Source organism: Bombina bombina, chromosome 3 (genome assembly GCF_027579735.1).
Source record: "Bombina bombina isolate aBomBom1 chromosome 3, aBomBom1.pri, whole genome shotgun sequence".
Taxonomy (NCBI): domain Eukaryota; kingdom Metazoa; phylum Chordata; class Amphibia; order Anura; family Bombinatoridae; genus Bombina; species Bombina bombina.
In genome coordinates this window covers 847,658,052-847,677,110 of record NC_069501.1, presented here as the reverse complement: position 1 = coordinate 847,677,110, position 19,059 = coordinate 847,658,052, and the positions used below count along the sequence as shown (strand labels likewise).

Here is a 19,059-nt window from a genome sequence, read left to right as displayed (position 1 = left end):
AAAAACAAAACTTTCCAAGATAACAACTTAATATCTATGGAATGTAGAGGTTCAAACGGAACCCCTTGAAGAACTGAAAGAACTAAATTTAAACTCCAGGGAGGAGTCAAAGGTCTGTAAACAGGCTTGATCCTAACCAGAGCCTGAACAAATGCTTGAACATCTGGCATAGCTGCCAGTCGTTTGTGTAGTAAGACAGATAAAGCAGAAATCTGTCCCTTTAGAGAACTCGCAGATAATCCTTTATCCAAACCTTCTTGTAGAAAGGAAAGAATCTTAGGAATTTTAATCTTATTCCAAGGTAATCCCTTGGATTCACACCAGCAGATATATCTTTTCCATATCTTATGGTAAATCTTTCTAGTTACCGGTTTTCTGGCCTGAACCAGAGTATCAATCACAGAATCTGAAAACCCACGCTTTGATAGAATCAAGCGTTCAATCTCCAAGCCGTCAGCTGGAGGGAGACCAGATTTGGATGTTCGAATGGACCCTGAACAAGAAGGTCCTGTCTCAAAGGTAGCTTCCATGGTGGAACCGATGACATATTCACCAGGTCTGCATACCAAGTCCTGCGTGGCCACGCAGGGGCTATCAAGATCACCGAGGCCCTCTCCTGTTTGATCCTGGTGGAAACACATAAGCTAGGTTGAAGGTCCAAGGCGCTACTAGTGCATCCACTAGAGTCGCCTTGGGATCCCTGGATCTGGACCTGTAGCAAGGAACTTTGAAGTTCTGACGAGACGCCATCAGATCCATGTCTGGAATGCCCCATAGTTGCGTCAACTGGGCAAAGATCTCCGGGTGGAGTTCCCACTCCCCCGGATCGAATGTCTGACGACTCAAATAATCCGCTTCCCAGTTTTCCACACCTGGAATGTGGATCGCAGATAGGTGGCAGGAGTGATTCTCCGCCCATTGTATTATTTTGGTCACTTCTTTCATCGCCAGGGAACTCCTTGTTCCCCCCTGATGATTGAGATACGCAACAGTCGTCATGTTGTCTGATTGGAATCTTATGAATCTGGCCTTTGCTAGCTGAGGCCAAGCCTTGAGAGCATTGAATATCGCTCTTAGTTCCAGAATGTTTATCGGGAGAAGAGACTCTTCCCGAGACCACAGTCCCACTAGGCTGGCGTCGGTCGTGACGATGACCCACTCTGGACTGCGGAAGCTCATTCCCTGGGATAGGTGATCCTGGGTTAGCCACCAACGGAGTGAGTCTCTGGTCTTCTGATCTACTTGAATCACTGGAGACAAGTCTGTATAATCCCCATTCCACTGTTTCAGCATGCACAGTTGTAATGGTCTTAGATGAATTTGCGCAAAAGGAACTATGTCCATTGCCGCAACCATCAACCCTACTACTTCCATGCACTGAGCTATGGAAGGACGTGGAACAGAATGAAGAACTTGACAAGCACTTAGAAAGATCTTCATTTCTAAGGAATCTATTATTGTTCCCAAGAAGGGAACTCTGGTTGACGGAGACAGAGAACTTTTTTCTATGTTCACCTTCCATCCGTGAGATCTGAGAAAGGCCAGAACGATGTCTGTATGAGCCTTTGATTTTGAAAGGGACGACGCTTGTATTAGAATGTCGTCCAAGTATGGTACTACTGCAATGCCCCTCGGTCTTAGAACCGCTAGAAAGGACCCGAGTACCTTTGTGAAAATCCTTGGAGCAGTGGCTAATCCGAATGGGAGGGCCACAAACTGGTAATGTTTGTTAGAAACTGATGATGTTCTTTGTGGATAGGAATATGTAGGTACGCATCCTTTAGATCCACGGTAGTCATAAATTGACCTTCCTGGAAAGTGGGTAGAATCGTTCGAATGGTTTCCATTTTGAACGATGGTACCCTGAGAAATTTGTTTAGGATCTTTAAATCCAGAATTGGTCTGAAGGTTCCCTCTTTTTTGGGAACTACGAACAGATTTGAGTAAAATCCCATTCCTTGTTCCGTCATTGGAACGGGGTGTATCACTCCCATCTTTAACAGGTCTTCTACACAATGTAAGAACGCCTGTCTCTTTATTTGGTTTGAGGATAAGTGAGAAATGTGGATCATTCCCCTTGGGGGTAGTTCCTTGAATTCCAGAAGATAACCCTGAGAAACTATTTCTAGCGTCCAGGGATCCTGAACATCTCTTGCCCAAGCCTGAGCAAAGAGAGAGAGTCTGCCCCCCACTAGATCCGGTCCCAGATCGGGGGCTACTCCTTCATGCTGTTTTGTTAGCAGCGGCAGGCTTCTTGGCCTGCTTACCCTTGTTCCAGCCTTGCATCGGTTTCCAGGCTGGTTTGGACTGTGAGGTATTACCCTCTTGCTTAGAGGATGCAGAATTAGAGCCCGGTCCGTTCCTGAAATTACGAAAGGAACGAAAATTAGACTTATTCTTGGCCTTGAAAGGCCTATCTTGTGGGAGGGCGTGACCCTTTCCCCCAGTGATGTCTGAGATAATCTCTTTCAATTCTGGTCCAAAGAGAGTTTTACCCTTGAAGGGGATGTTAAGCAATTTTGTCTTGGATGATACATCCGCTGACCAAGACTTTAGCCAAAGCGCTCTGCGCGCCACAATTGCAAACCCTGAATTTTTCGCCGCTAATCTAGCTAATTGCAAAGCAGCATCTAAAATAAAAGAGTTAGCCAACTTAAGTGCGTGAACTCTGTCCATAACCTCCTCATATGGAGTCTCTCTACTGAGCGACTTTTCTAGTTCCTCGAACCAGAACCACGCTGCTGTAGTGACAGGAACAATGCACGAAATGGGTTGCAGAAGGTAACCTTGCTGTACAAAAATCTTTTTAAGCAAACCTTCCAATTTTTTATCCATAGGATCTGTGAAAGCACAACTGTCCTCGATAGGAATAGTAGTGCGCTTGTTTAGAGTTGAAACTGCCCCCTCGACCTTAGGGACTGTCTGCCATAAGTCCTTTCTGGGGTCGACCATAGGAAATAATTTCTTAAATATAGGAGGGGGAACAAAAGGTATGCCGGGCTTCTCCCACTCCTTATTCACTATGTCCGCCACCCGCTTGGGTATAGGAAAAGCGTCGGGGTGCACCGGAACCTCTAGGAACTTGTCCATCTTGCATAATATTTCTGGAATGACCAAGTTGTCACAATCATCCAGAGTAGATAACACCTCCTTAAGCAGTGCACGGAGATGTTGTAACTTAAATTTAAATGTCACAACATCAGGTTCAGCCTGTTGGGAATTTTTTCCTGAATCTGAAATTTCCCCATCTGACAAAACCTCCCTCATGGCCCCTTCAGATTGGTGTGAGGGTATGACAGAACAATTATCATCAGCGCCCTCCTGCTCTTCAGTGTTTAAAACAGAGCAATCGCGCTTTCTCTGATATGCAGGCATTTTGGATAAAATATTTGCTATGGAGTTATCCATTACAGCCGTCAATTGTTGCATGGTAATAAGCATTGGCGCGCTAGAAGTACTAGGGGCCTCCTGCGTGGGCAAAACTGGCGTAGACACAGAAGGAGATGATGTAGAACCATGTCTACTCCCTTTATCTGAGGAATTATCTTGGGCAATTTCATTATCTGTGGCAGTACTGTCCTTACTTTGTTTGGACGCTATGGCACAATTATCACACAATTTTGAAGGGGGAGACACATTGGCTTTCATACATATAGAACATAGCTTATCTGAAGGCACAGACATGTTAAACAGGCTTAAACTTGTCAATAAAGCACAAAAACCGTTTTAAAACAAAACCGTTACTGTCTCTTTAAATTTTAAACAGAGCACACTTTATTACTGAATATGTCAAAAAATATGAAGGAATTGTTCAAAATTTACCAAAATTTCACCACAGTGTCTTAAAGCATTAAAAGTATTGCACACCAATTTTCAGAGCTTTAACCCTTAAAATAACGAAACCGGAGCCGGTTACAGATTTAACCCCTATACAGTCCCAGCTACAGCCTTTGCTGTGACTTTACCAAGCCCAGAGGGGAATACGATACCAAATGACGCCTTTTAGGAACTTTTCCAACTACTTTCAGGTCCTCACACATGCATCTGCATGTCTTGCTCTCAAAAACAACTGCGCAGTAATGGCGCGAAAATGAGGCTCAGCCTACAACTGGGAAGGCCCTTCCTGACTGGAAAAGGTGTCTAACATAGTGCCTGACGTTAAAAAACGTTCCCCAAGTTTATAAGTGTGAATTATCAGCATAAACATGTATAAAATGTCCAAATAAAGCAATCGATTTAACCCATAAAAGTGTCTACCAGTTTTATAGCCCATATTAAGCCCTTTATTCTGTTTGAGACTAAGAAAATGGCTTACCGGTCCCCATGAGGGGAAATGACAGCCTTCCAGCATTACACAGTCTTGTTAGAAATATGGCTAGTCATACCTTAAGCAGAAAAGTCTGCTAACTGTTTCCCCCAACTGAAGTTACTTCATCTCAACAGTCCTATGTGGAAACAGCAATCGATTTTAGTTACTGTCTGCTAAAATCATCTTCCTCTCACAAACAGAATTCTTCATCCTTTTCTGTTTCAGAGTAAATAGTACATACCAGCACTATTTTAAAATAACAAACTCTTGATAGTAGAATAAAAAACTACAACTAAACACCACAAACTCTTAACCATCTCCGTGGAGATGTTGCCTGTGCAACGGCAAAGAGAATGACTGGGGTGGGCGGAGCCTAGGAGGGACTATATGGCCAGCTTTGCTGGGACTCTTTGCCATTTCCTGTTGGGGAAGAGATATTCCCACAAGTAAGGATGACGCCGTGGACCGGACACACCAATGTTGGAGAAAGGAGCCCAGAATGAAAGCATTAACCCTTACATTACCAAACCTGGTTAATTCTGTCTCACACATGCTTAATAGTGCCTGCCCCATGCCAGTTTAATCCTGACTGCAGGATTATCTAAATCCCAATTGAAATATGCAGTACAATCTTCTCAGTGCATAATCTCCCCACCTGGAAGAAAAAGCACTTACCTGCCAAATCTGCTGTCCGGCATGTAGACAGTCCACAAGGAATGAGAGGACACAGTTCCTTACAGAGACCTGTCGAAGAGAAAGAACAGAGTAACCTACTTTTGTTTTCTATACTAGGGCAGCAAATTGTTAGGAAAACGCAGCAAGGCCCACCTTACAAGTTCCTAACTGCTTTAAAGCCACCACTGCCCTACTGAAGAGACTAGCATGGAGTACAGCTAGACCCTATTCTTCTTAATTAAATCTTGCTTGCAGCTAAAGAATCCAACTTTCTTCAGACAACAAAACTTTACCTCCTCCATGCACCAAGGCAAAGAGAATGACTGGGGATTGTGGGGAGGGGAGTGATACTTAACAGCTTGGCTGTGGTGCTCTTTTCCTCCTCCTGCTGGGCAGGAGTGATATTCCCAACAGTAAATGATGACGTTGTGGACTCACCATATCTTAGGAAAGAAAATGTAGCAACACTATTTTGTTCACGGGTTAGTCTATTTGTTGTCAGATCACTAAAGATAAAATGCATAGTTTTTCAAAGGATCTCATAGATTGATTTAGATTAAAGGCCTGACTCTAAAATTGTTTGCTCAGGCGAGATTATCTACAAAGATCCAACAGTACTATAATGACCTTCACAGGATTCTGGAGTGCAAAATTTTAACTTGAGAGTTGTATCTCACTAAGAGACTTTCCATAGATTTTTGTATGTAAAGAAGAAATATATGCAGTATAATATAGTGCTCAATAAGATAACTAATTTTAAAATCATATTGAAACCACAAAGTAAGGATTACAGTACACTTTTAAAATATCAATAGTATGCACACTATTAAAAACGTATGTAGTATAAGAAATTGAAAAAATAGCAGTAAAAAAAAAAGTGTCAGCAATTCTAGGTGAAGCATCAGTTCATGTAAGTTGGATATAAAAATGGTAATAATTTTCAGTATCATTCAGTAAATCCTGTTTGCATTTTAAGTAAACGGTTTTTGGATTTTGAACTCAAGTGAAAGGAAACTATTAAGTATTACTAATATCAAAGTATTAACTGGGATAGAATCCAATAGCCTCTCACAGTAAGTCAGCACAGCAGGAAGATCACATCAGATCTCTACATAGAATTCCATCCCGTATCTAACTATATTCCAATATTCCTTAACACCACTACAATGTGTTGAATTTTCTTACTTTAAAGGGCCATTATAGTAAAAAAAAAATAACCAGCTCTATCAACTAACAGAATAGAGCATGTCATTTTTTTGAATAGAGTGGACTGAGCCGTCACAAATTGTCTCAGTCAGGTGCTAATGACGGCTCAGAGCCGTCACTAGCACTCTCCCACTTTGAGGGAGATCTGGGGCCTCCCACCGGCTCCTACCCTGGCGATCGGGCCTACATAGTGACAGGCATCACCGGGGCTTCACGTTACGCGCGGTGACGTCACGCGCAATGACGTGTTGACGTCACAGCGCAACTTTATTTAACATTAACAATGTTAAATATAGGAGCAGGGGGCATGCTGCTTAGAACCCTGTATCTCAGGCATCTAAGCAGCTACAGACCCCCAAGAACCACCGTTGGAAAGGTAATCGCCTAACCTTTCCAACTGTGTAAGTCTTGGGGATCTGAAATAAAATAAAAAAAAGTTAAAAAAAATATTTTTTAAAATATAAAATAAAAAAAACATTTAAAAAAACCTTAGCACCCAGGTGGGAAAGTGCTTAACACTCAAAGGGTTAAAGGGGCATTCAGAGCATTTCAAAATGTATAGTTTTCACAAATTTATATAAAAAAACATTTTTTTTTTAAATGTTTTAAAAGCTAGAAGACTTACCTTGACAATTCCTCGTATGTGCATTTTTGCAATCATTTCGGCAGTGTAGAGAAACATGAGTAAGGTATCAAGTGCAAATGTAACATACTGAAGAGGTGGGTAATGTTCAAATGTCTTTGGTGTATTCATACAAACTGAAATGACACTGATGATCGCACAGATTCGCAACAAGGAGTGTACCCACTGTAAAAACAAAAAAAAGGTAGAAATATATTCAGTTTAAGGGCCATAATACCCAAATATTTAAACACTTGAAAGTGATGCAGTATAGCTGTAAAAAGCTGACTAGAAAATATCACCTGAACATCTCTATGTAAGAAAGAAAGATATTTTACCTCAAAAGTTTCTCAGTAGCCACATCCCATTGTAAAGGACTTATAAGCAACAAATCAGTATGTCTGTCCCGGGACAGCGGAAGGAGCGATCATACATGCACTCTCATCTTATTTCCCTATTCAGCTTAAGGAAGTTTACAATGAAATCTCATGAGTTCACAGTAAAAGAGTTCATGACCTCAGAACTGCTGATGCTGATTGGCTGCTGTTCACTTCTTCATTTTTTTTTATTTTTACCTGCAGCTGGGAGCAGCTGAAGTATATTTTTTTACACAGAACTTACTCTGCTGAACTGAGGAAATTGTGAGGTAAAATATCTTCCTTTTTTACATAGAGATGCTCAGGTGATACTTTCCTTCCAGCTTTTTACAGTTATACTGCATCAGTTTCAAGTGATTTAGCATATGCGTATTATGTCCCTTTAATTAGTTTTCTATTACCATATACCACTAAATGGTATTGATGACTGAACTGTAATTAATGTCAAGCCTTTAAATTTTCGAAACAATTAATTTTAATATTTTAAAATACTCAGTTCCACATATTAAGATACGTGTCAAAAGCATTGGATTTAATTATTTTTCTGTTATGTCCATATTCATTCTTAATAGTTTGCATTAAGCAGTTAGAATTATTTTGGTTTCACCTGTTTGTGATGCTGTCTCACAAGGATTGGTGTTTTTATTTGGGTTTATCTATCTACATCTTATTTCAATGGTCCTTAAAGCTAAGAGTTAGTTCAGTATCAAATAATACAAGGAAGCTGTTAGAATTCTTATGCTTCTAACCAACATTGGCCTAGATTTAGAGTTTTGTCGGTAACGACCCGCGTAGCTAACGCCGGCTTTTTTCTGGCCGCACCATAAAAATAACTCTGGTATTGAGAGTCCACAAAAAGGCTGCGTTAGGCTCCAAAAAAGGAGCGTAGAGCATTTTTAACGCAGCTTCAACTCTCGATACCAGAGTTGCTTACGCAAGCGGCCAGCCTCAAAAATGTGCTCGTGCACGATTCCCCCATAGGAAACAATGGTGCTGTTTGAGCTGAAAAAAAACCTAACACCTGCAAAAAAGCCGCGTTCAGCTCCTAACGCAGCCCCATTGTTTGCTATGGGGAAACACTTCCTACGTCTGCACCTAACACTATAACATGTACCCCAAGTCTAAACACCCCTAACCTTACACTTATTAACCCCTAATCTGCCGCCCCCGCTATCGCTGACCCCTGCATATTATTTTTAACCCCTAATCTGCCGCTCCGTAAACCGCCACTACTTACATTATCCTTATGTACCCCTAATCTGCTGCCCCTAACACTGCCGACCCCTATATTATATTTATTAACCCCTAATCTGCCCCCCTCAACGTCGCCTCCACCTGCCTACACTTATTAACCCCTAATCTGCCGAGCGGACCTGAGCGCTACTATAATAAAGTTATTAACCCCTAATCCGCATCACTAACCCTATAATAAATAGTATTAACCCCTAATCTGCCCTCCCTAACATCGCCGACACCTAACTTCAAACATTAACCCCTAATCTGCCGACCGGAGCTCACCGCTACTATAATAAATGTATTAACCCCTAAAGCTAAGTCTAACCCTAACACTAACACCCCCCTAAGTTAAATATAATTTTAATCTAACGAAATTAATTAACTCTTATTAAATAAATTATTCCTATTTAAAGCTAAATACTTACCTGTAAAATAAATCCTAATATAGCTACAATATAAATTATAATTACATTGTAGCTATTTTAGGATTAATATTTATTTTACAGGCAACTTTGTAATTATTTTAACCAGGTACAATAGCTATTAAATAGTTAAGAACTATTTAATAGTTACCTAGTTAAAATAATAACAAAATTACCTGTAAAATAAATCCTAACCTAAGTTACAATTAAACCTAACACTATACTATCATTAAATTAATTAAATAAAATACCTACAATTACCTACAATTAAACCTAACACTTCACTATCAATAAATAAATTAAATACAATTCCTACAAATAACTACAATGAAATAAACTAACTAAAGTACAAAAAATAAAAAAGAACTAAGTTACAAAAAATAAAAAAATATTTACAAACATAAGAAAAATATTACAACAATTTTAAACTAATTACACCTACTCTAAGCCCCCTAATAAAATAACAAAGACCCCCAAAATAACAAAATGCCCTACCCTATTCTAAATTACTACATTTCAAAGCTCTTTTATCTTACCAGCCCTGAACAGGGCCCTTTACAGGGCATGCCCCAAGAAATTCAGCTCTTTTGCCTGTAAAAAAAAAACATACAATACCCCCCCCCCAACATTACAACCCACCACCCACATACCCCTAATCTAACCCAAACCCCCCTTAAATAAACCTAACACTAAGCCCCTGAAGATCTTCCTACCTTGTCTTCACCCTACCAGGTTCACCGATCCGTCCTGAAGAGCTCCTCCGATGTCCTGATTCAAGCCCAAGCGGGGGGCTGAAGAGGTCCATGATCTGGCTGAAGTCTTCATCCAAGCGGGAGCTGAAGAGGTCCATGATCCGGATGAAGTCTTCATCCAAGCGGGAGCTGAAGAGGTCCATGATCCGGATGAAGTCTTCTATCAACGGCATCTTCAATCTTCTTTCTTCCAGATCCATCTTGCAGACCTCCGACGTGGAACATCCTCTTCTCCCGATGCCTACTAGCCGAATGACGGTTCCTTTAAGGGACGTCATCCAAGATGGCGTCCCTCGAATTCCGATTGGCTGATAGGATTCTATCAGCCAATCGGAATTAAGGTAGGAATATTCTGATTGGTTGATGGAATCAGCCAATCAGAATCAAGTTCAATCCGATTGGCTGATTCGATCAGCCAATCAGATTGAGCTTGCATTCTATTGGCTGTTCCGATCAGAATCCTATCAGCCAATCGGAATTCGAGGGACGCCATCTTGGATGACGTCCCTTAAAGGAACCGTCATTCGGCTAGTAGGCGTCGGGAGAAGAGGATGTTCCGCGTCGGAGGTCTGCAAGATGGATCCGGAAGAAAGAAGATTGAAGATGCCGTTGATAGAAGACTTCATTCGGATCATGGACCTCTTCAGCTCCCGCTTGGATGAAGACTTCAGCCGGATCATGGACCTCTTCAGCCCCCCGCTTGGGCTTGGATCAGGACATCGGAGGAGCTCTTCAGGACGGATCGGTGAACCTGGTAGGGTGAAGACAAGGTAGGAAGATCTTCAGAGGCTTAGTGTTAGGTTTATTTAAGGGGGGTTTGGGTTAGATTAGGGGTATGTGGGTGGTGGGTTGTAATGTTGGGGGGGGTATTGTATGTTTTTTTTTTACAGGCAAAAGAGCTGAATTTCTTGGGGCATGCCCCGCAAAGGGCCCTGTTCAGGGCTGGTAAGGTAAAAGAGCTTTGAAATGTAGTAATTTAGAATAGGGTAGGGCATTTTGTTATTTTGGGGTTCTTTGTTATTTTATTAGGGGGCTTAGAGTAGGTGTAATCAGTTTAAAATTGTTGTAATATTTTTCTTATGTTTGTAAATATTTTTTTATTTTTTGTAACTTAGTTCTTTTTTATTTTTTGTACTTTAGTTAGTTTATTTCATTGTAGTTATTTGTAGGAATTGTATTTAATTTATTTATTGATAGTGAAGTGTTAGGTTTAATTGTAGGTAATTGTAGGTATTTTATTTAATTAATTTAATGATAGTATAGTGTTAGGTTTAATTGTAACTTAGGTTAGGATTTATTTTACAGGTAATTTTGTTATTATTTTAACTAGGTAACTATTAAATAGTTCTTAACTATTTAATAGCTATTGTACCTGGTTAAAATAATTACAAAGTTGCCTGTAAAATAAATATTAATCCTAAAATAGCTACAATGTAATTATAATTTATATTGTAGCTATATTAGGGTTTATTTTACAGGTAAGTATTTAGCTTTAAATAGGAATAATTTATTTAATAAGAGTTAATTAATTTCATTAGATTAAAATTATATTTAATTTAGGGGGGTGTTAGTGTTAGGGTTAGACTTAGCTTTAGGGGTTAATACATTTATTAGAATAGCGGTGAGCTCCGGTCGGCAGATTAGGGGTTAATAATTGAAGTTAGGTGTTGGCGATGTTAGGGAGGGCAGATTAGGGGTTAATACTATTTATTATAGGGTTAGTGAGGCGGATTAGGGGTTAATAACTTTATAATAGTAGCGGTGCGGTCCGCTCGGCAGATTAGGGGTTAATAAGTGTAGGTAGCTGGCGGCGACGTTGTGGGGGCAGATTAGGGGTTAATAAATATAATACAGGAGTCAGCGGTGTTAGGGGCAGCAGATTAGGGGTACATAAGTATAACGTAGGTGGCGGTCGGAAGATTAGGGGTTAAAAAAATGTAATCGAGTGTCGGCGATGTGGGGGGGCCTCAGTTTAGGGGTACATAGGTAGTTTATGGGTGTTAGTGTACTTTAGAGTACAGTAGATAAGAGCTTTATGAACCGGCGTTAGCCCAGAAAGCTTTTAACTACTGACTTTTTTCCTGCGGCTGGAGTTTTGTCGTTAGATGTCTAACGCTCACTTCAGACACGACTCTAAATACCGGAGTTAGAAAGATCCCATTGAAAAGATAGGATACGCAATTGATGTAAGGGGATCTGCGGTATGGAAAAGTTGCGGCTGAAAAGTGAGCGTTAGACCCTATTTTGAGTGACTCCAAATACCGGAGTTAGCCTAAAACCAGCGTTAGGAGCCTCTAACGCTGGTTTTCACAGCTAACGCCAAACTCGAAATCTAGGCCATTGTTAATTTTGATAACTTTTAATTTCACTATTCCTTTTAGAAAAATATTTTTTCACTTCATTATTGGTTTATTTAGCATATATTGGGTAAGTAAATACTCAATTACTTATTTGCTACTAGTTGCAGCTTTTAAACAATTAATGAGAACCACATGAATGCTAGGGATACAGTATTGTAATTTTTAATAACAGCAATTTATGAAGTTCACCATTCGGGGGGAGCTGTGCAAAATCTGGTTGTTTAAATTGTGCTGTTATCACTTCACCCCCAACAACAATCATGACTGATATTTGTTGTATTAATTGTGAATTAATTAAAGGGCAATAGTTGTAAAAAATATGTACATACTCTAATATGTTGGAGCATGTCATTTTAAGACTATTAACCATAGTGGAGCGCAAATGTGGACTCACTGGATTTAACCACTGGTATTATGAGTTGAAAGTAAATGCTATCGCTAGAATGATTACTGCATCCTCAGAGCTCTGGTTAATTGTTCCACGAAACAAAAAAGTTGCACAAAACACATAAAAAATATGTTACAAAAGTACAGTTACACTCATAACAACACTATTTATTAAAAATTATATTGAAAAAAATATTGCACACAAAAGTTATAAGGACTCAAAGATATCAGGTCTCACGTGTTAGAAAATAAAAGGCTTCAAAGGGCTCTAACATTGAGATACATACATATACATGTCTAGAGATGTATATGTATTTATATTTCTGTCTATATGTGTGTATGGGTATATATGTATTTATTTGAGTATATATGTTTTTACAGACATATTTACACATAAATACATTTGTATGCATTTATTTATGTGTGTGTGTGTGTGCATTTTGTACGTTTGCCCACTGGCAAAGAAATGGTCAGTCTATAATTGTAATGGTAGGTTTATTTGAACAGTGAGAGACAGAATAACAAATAAAACAAACAAACAAACAAAAAAGTCATAAATTGATTTGCATTTTAATGAGTGAAATAATTTGTCAGAACTTACTATACCACCTTATGTTTAGTGTCATACATTTACCAATACCACCTTTACCTTTTAGTTCCTCCTAGCCTATTTAAGCTTTCTCCTGACGTCAGCCAGGTGCTTAGTAATTGAGTTTATCCCTAGGTAACTCTGCTATAGACTGAGCTCCTGCTTATTCCAAGCTAACTTATTGGAAAATAGTTTAATCTTCAATCAAGGGGAACTGACACCCTTTTACGGTGTTCTGCTTTCACTACTCTGGCAACGGTATTCATTTCAGCTACATCTCTACTTCTACTATCAAGCCAGGATTATACTTTAAAACTTCTGTGTGCCATTGCATCCTTACCGGAAGAATTGTGAGTTTATTTCTACTCCGGATTTCATTCCTGTGACGTCAGACGCCGACCGCAACCAGTTTCAGTTAAGCTGTCACTCACTGCCTAACAGCTGTTGTCTCGAGTGCCGCTCGAGTTCTCCGCTCTCAGCCGACTAAACAGGTAACCTGTGACTCATTCGCTACTGCTAACAGAGTTGTGTATTATCTATTGTGACTTTAATCCTTTGGCTCTCACACCTCATTCTTTAACGTATTATTGGATACAGAGGAACTGCTTCATTGATTGTATTCCGATACCTACAGGGAGTGCAGAATTATTAGGCAAATGAGTATTTTGACCAAATCATCCTCTTTATGCATGTTGTCTTACTCCAAGCTGTATAGGCTCGAAAGCCTACTACCAATTAAGCATATTAGGTGATGTGCATCTCTGTAATGAGAAGGGGTGTGGTCTAATGACATCAACACCCTATATCAGGTGTGCATAATTATTAGGCAACTTCCTTTCCTTTGGCAAAATGGGTCAAAAGAAGGACTTGACAGGCTCAGAAAAGTCAAAAATAGTGAGATATCTTGCAGAGGGATGCAGCACTTAAAATTGCAAAGCTTCTGAAGCGTGATCATCGAACAATCAAGCGTTTCATTCAAAATAGTCAACAGGGTCGCAAGAAGCGTGTGGAAAAACCAAGGTGCAAAATAACTGCCCTAACTGCCCATGAACTGAGAAAAGTCAAGCATGCAGCTGCCAAGATGCCACTTGCCACCAGTTTGGCCATATTTCAGAGCTGCAGCATCACTGGGGTGCCCAAAAGCACAAGGTGTGCAATACTCAGAGACATGGCCAAGGTAAGAAAGGCTGAAAGACGACCACCACTGAACAAGACACACAAGCTGAAACGTCAAGACTGGGCCAAGAAATATCTCAAGACTGATTTTTCTAAGGTTTTATGGACTGATGAAATGAGAGTGAGTCTTGATGGGCCAGATGGATGGGCCCGTGGCTGGATTGGTAAAGGGCAGAGAGCTCCAGTCCGACTCAGATGCCAGCAAAGTGGAGGTGGAGTACTGGTTTGGGCTGGTATCATCAAAGATGAGCTTGTGGGGCCTTTTCGGGTTGAGGATGGAGTCAAGCTCAACTCCCAGTCCTACTGCCAGTTTCTGGAAGACACCTTCTTCAAGCAGTGGTACAGGAAGAAGTCTGCATCCTTCAAGAAAAACATGATTTTCATGCAGGACAATGCTCCATCACACGCGTCCAAGTACTCCACAGCGTGGCTGGCAAGAAAGGGTATAAAAGAAGAAAATCTAATGACATGGCCTCCTTGTTCACCTGCTCTGAACTCCATTGAGAACCTGTGGTCCATCATCAAATGTGAGATTTACAAGGAGGGAAAACAGTACACCTCTCTAAACAGTGTCTGGAAGGCTGTGGTTGCTGCTGCACGCAATGTTGATGGTGAACAGATCAAAACACTGACAGAATCCATGGATGGCAGGCTTTTGAGTGTCCTTGCAAAGAAAGGTGGCTATATTGGTCCCTGATTTGTTTTTGTTTTGTTTTTGAATGTCAGAAATGTATATTTGTGAATGTTGAGATGTTATATTGGTTTCACTGGTAAAAATAAATAATTGAAATGGGTATATATTTGTTTTTTGTTAAGTTGCCTAATAATTATGCACAGTAATAGTCACCTGCACACACAGATATCCCCCTAAAATAGCTAAAACTAAAAACAAACTAAAAACTACTTCCAAAAATATTCAGCTTTGATATTAATGAGTTTTTTGGGTTCATTGAGAACATGGTTGTTGTTCAATAATAAAATTAATCCTCAAAAATACAACTTGCCTAATAATTCTGCACTCCCTGTATGAACTGATACTTTGCCACAAATCTTCTCAGAAAGAATTACTTTGAAAATATTTGTTTCCTGTTGGATACTTAACATATTAAGTTACTCCTTTATTTTCTCTCAAGTCTCCATATAGACTTAAAGTTTATTAACTCACTCTGAGCCCCATTTTGTTTAACATTGTCATATGTTAATTAAGTGCTGAGTGAAACATTACATCTGATCCGCAGTTGTAGATCCAAATCAATCTTTGAAATATTTTTAGCTTACTGATCTATGACATAAATATTTGATTCCCTATCAATCAGCAAGATTTTTGGCTCCCATGTGTCTTTTATACAGGTAACGATTAGATTAGGAGCAGTCTCTTAAACGGAGTGCTCCTAATCTCAGTTTGTTGCCTGTATAAAAGACACCTGTCTGCAGAAGCAATCCATCAGATTCCAAACTCTCCACCATGTCCAAGACCAAAGAGCTGTCCAATGACGTCAGGGACAAGATTGTAGACTTATACAAGGCTGGAATGGGATACAAGACCATCACCAAGCATCTTGGTGAGAAGGTGACAACAGTTGGTGCGATTATTCGCAAATGGAAGAAACACAAAATAACTGTCAATCTACCTCAGTCTGGGGCTCCATGCAAGATCTCACCTCGTGGAGTTTCAATGTACATGAGAACGGTGAGGAATCCACCCAGAACTACACGGGAGGATCTTGTCAATGATCTCAAGGAAGCTGGGACCATAGTCACCATAGGAGGAATGCTGCCTATGACCCCAAGAACACCATCCCCACCATCAAACATGGAGGAAATATTTTCTTCAAGTATTCTCCCCAGCCAGTCAACTGATACCTTTTAATAATATAATTCAAACTTTTGAGATTCCTAGAATACATTTATTTGCATACTTCCAAATACGACACATTATTAATTCCCAAAATTGGAATTTGGATTTGCTTTATTAATGGTCTGAGATTATTGATTCCATCAGAAATTTTGTTGCGGCTAATTTACTACATAATATCCTGCTGTTAAAACAGGGTCAAATACATTTAAATATAATATTAGCCTATTGGTCATTATATTTCCCGGCCCTGGAAACAGTAAATATCAGACAGAGTTTTTCATTACTGGAAAAATTAATAATTCCGGTCAGGTGGAAAGAATCTCATATTAAATCAATTCATAATACTTATCTCTCGTCGGCTAAATTAGCTAAATTTTGTATTAATAAAAAAAAAATGCTGTTCCAAATGTCAGCTAGACAAAGCAGATATGCTGCATTTATTCTGGGGCAGTCCAAAAATTTAACAACTCTGGGGTAAAATAAGTTTCTGGTATAACAAACATTTTTCAGAACATTTCAAAATTCATCTCTATCATTTAATCTTTCTGCTCCATCTTTATATGTTTAATACTAGACTTAGCAAGTATCAAAGTTTATGTACACTCATTTTGGTGAATAGATAGCTGATCGTAAGGAAATGGAAGGATCCAAGAGTGCATTGATAAGTGGCTCCTTATAATTAAAACTTACTCCCTTTTTTTAAAACCAAAATATTTGCGGTAATAGCGCAAGCAGGTGAATTTCCTTCCCAATGGATTATAGTATCTACTATACCCATGCTAGATATAACGGTATAATGGACAATATGAATTTGTCTTTGCTTGTAGGAGCAGGAGGACAGAGAGATTACCCCCTTTTTTCCCATCCCCCCTTCCGCGTCATTTTGTTTTGTTTGGTTAATATTCGTTTGATTAGCATTTTGTGGTTTAAATAAAAAAAACAAATCCAATGCTTGATTTAGACAAAATTTGTCATATTTTTAATAACTCATAACATGACCTCAAATAATTACGAAGTCTTTCTTTATATTGTAACAATGCTATGTCGATTGTTCTTGTTAAAGTTTGTAAAGTACTTGGCTATGTATTTTTGTTATATATTGTATCATCTCTTGGAACTGTATCCCGAATTAGACTATAAATAATGAAATAAAAAAATAAAAAATAGAGGTGGAAACATTATGCTTTGAGGGTGTTTTTCTGCTAAGGGGACAACTTAACTGCATCAAAGGGACGATGGACGGGCTATGTACCGTCAAATCTTGGGTGAGAACCTCCTTCCCTCAGCCAGGGCATTGAAAATGGGTCATGGATGGGAAGTCCAGCATGACAATGACCCAAAACACGGCCAAGGCAACAAAGGAGTGGCTCAAGAAGAAGCACATTAAGGTCCTGGAGTGGCCTAGCCAGTCTCCAGACCTTAATTAATCCTATAGAAAATCTGTGGAGGGAGCTGAAGGGTCGAGTTGCCAAACGTAAGCCTCAAAACCTTAATGACAAAATCCCTCCTGAGACGTGTGCAAACCTGGTGGCCAACTGCAAGAAACGTCTGACCCCTGTGATTGCCAACAAGAGTTTTGCCACCAAGTACTAAGTCATGTTTTGCAAAGGTGTCAAATACTTATTTCACTCATTAAAATGCAAATCAATTTATAACTTTTTTGAAATGTGTTTTTCAGGATTTTTTGTTGTTATTCTGTCTCTCACTGTTCAAATAAACCTACAATTACAATTATATACTGATCATTTCTTTTTCAGTGGGCAAACATACAAAATCAGCAGGGGGTTACATCATTTTTCCCCTCACTGTATATATAGTTATAGATATATATTGTACCAAAAAACCATCACATATACATATAGAAATATTTACTTATGAGTAAATAGAACATATTATTCTATGTGAAGAACATAGAAATGTGAAATATTCATATTTTCATGTTAGGTTAATACACTTGAGAATATGTAATCGGCTTTGCATGTGAGTAGGGTGTTTTTTTTACCCACTTTTTTTGCTTCATTGACTTCTACAAGGGAATACATGAACGTGTAGCAATATTCTACGTTCAGCTTTTTGCGTTCTTTGGGTTAGAGCACAAGTGAAAACAGTTTACTTTCAACTCATAATATGAGCATAACCTGACACGTGCAAAAAAAGCTTACTTCTAGCTCAATTAACGCTCGAGCGGGAATGCTAATTAGCCCTCCACTTGTAATCTGGCCCTGTGTGTTTAACCCCAGCAGAAACACTGCTTGGGAAAAGCAGTTGTCTGCAAGTCCTGAGTGGTATTTCTACTGTGTGTTTAACCCCTTTACAGGAGTTAAGGCACACAGCAGTCTAGAGTCGATAGTCTTAAAATGACATGCCCTAACAGATTAGTGTATGTAACTTTTTTAATATAATGGCCCTTTAACTTTTAATGCATTTTTAGGTCAGCAAACAGTATTTACTTTATATAAAAACATTAAAGTGTTTCTCTATATTTGTGTATATTTAAAAACGTACATATTTGTAGCATAAAGCTATATTTTTTCAAAGCGCTTGAGGAAATGGTGACCAAACATTATTGCTAAAGTGACCTCTATTATTTTCCCTATCTATCCTCTATTATTTTTCCTATCTATTACATCATTTTATTAAAGTTTACAGAGAGGCAAATCACTAAAAAATGAAAAAGACATATAGATGAACATACTGGTTTGTTGATCCACAGGATATCAGCATTATCTGACAGGGATTCATCAGGCCCAAAGTCGGTGACTGGCTGGGCCTCTACCCTTGAGCTCTGCTTTCGCTTCAGCATACTGTTGTCACTTTTGGTTTTCTAGAAAGACAAATAGACAGGAAAACATAACATAATCACTTTTAAAATCCATAAAATATACAACTAATATGTGTTTGTATATGTATTGTACACACACACATTTATTTTATTTATTTATTTATTTTCATTCTGAGTTTTCAGTCAAAAGCAAGAAATCAGAGAAATTCAGGTCTTTGGTTGTGATAGTGTAAATGTGAAATGTAACATCTTTAAAAAGGGAACATTCTTCCTGTTCTACAACCATATATAAACAGTTTCCAAATATG

General features: G+C 39.1%; 1 protein-coding gene across 2 annotated transcripts in view; it reads right to left on the bottom strand.

The window, feature by feature from the left end:
• The window catches only part of NALCN (sodium leak channel, non-selective), a 1,159,715-nt gene extending 1,140,928 nt beyond the window's left edge, over positions 1-18,787 (bottom strand). The window contains exons 1-2 of one of the 2 annotated variants that reach the window (XM_053707809.1): positions 18,665-18,787; positions 6,816-6,998 (exon numbers count right to left, since the gene is read on the bottom strand). In XM_053707809.1, the coding sequence (XP_053563784.1) occupies positions 6,816-6,998; positions 18,665-18,772 (291 nt within the window). In that variant the 5' untranslated portion in view covers positions 18,773-18,787. The remainder of the gene's footprint in view (positions 1-6,815; positions 6,999-18,664) is intronic. The other variant, XM_053707808.1, reaches the window with a different exon arrangement.
• Positions 18,788-19,059: the final 272 nt, after the last annotated feature.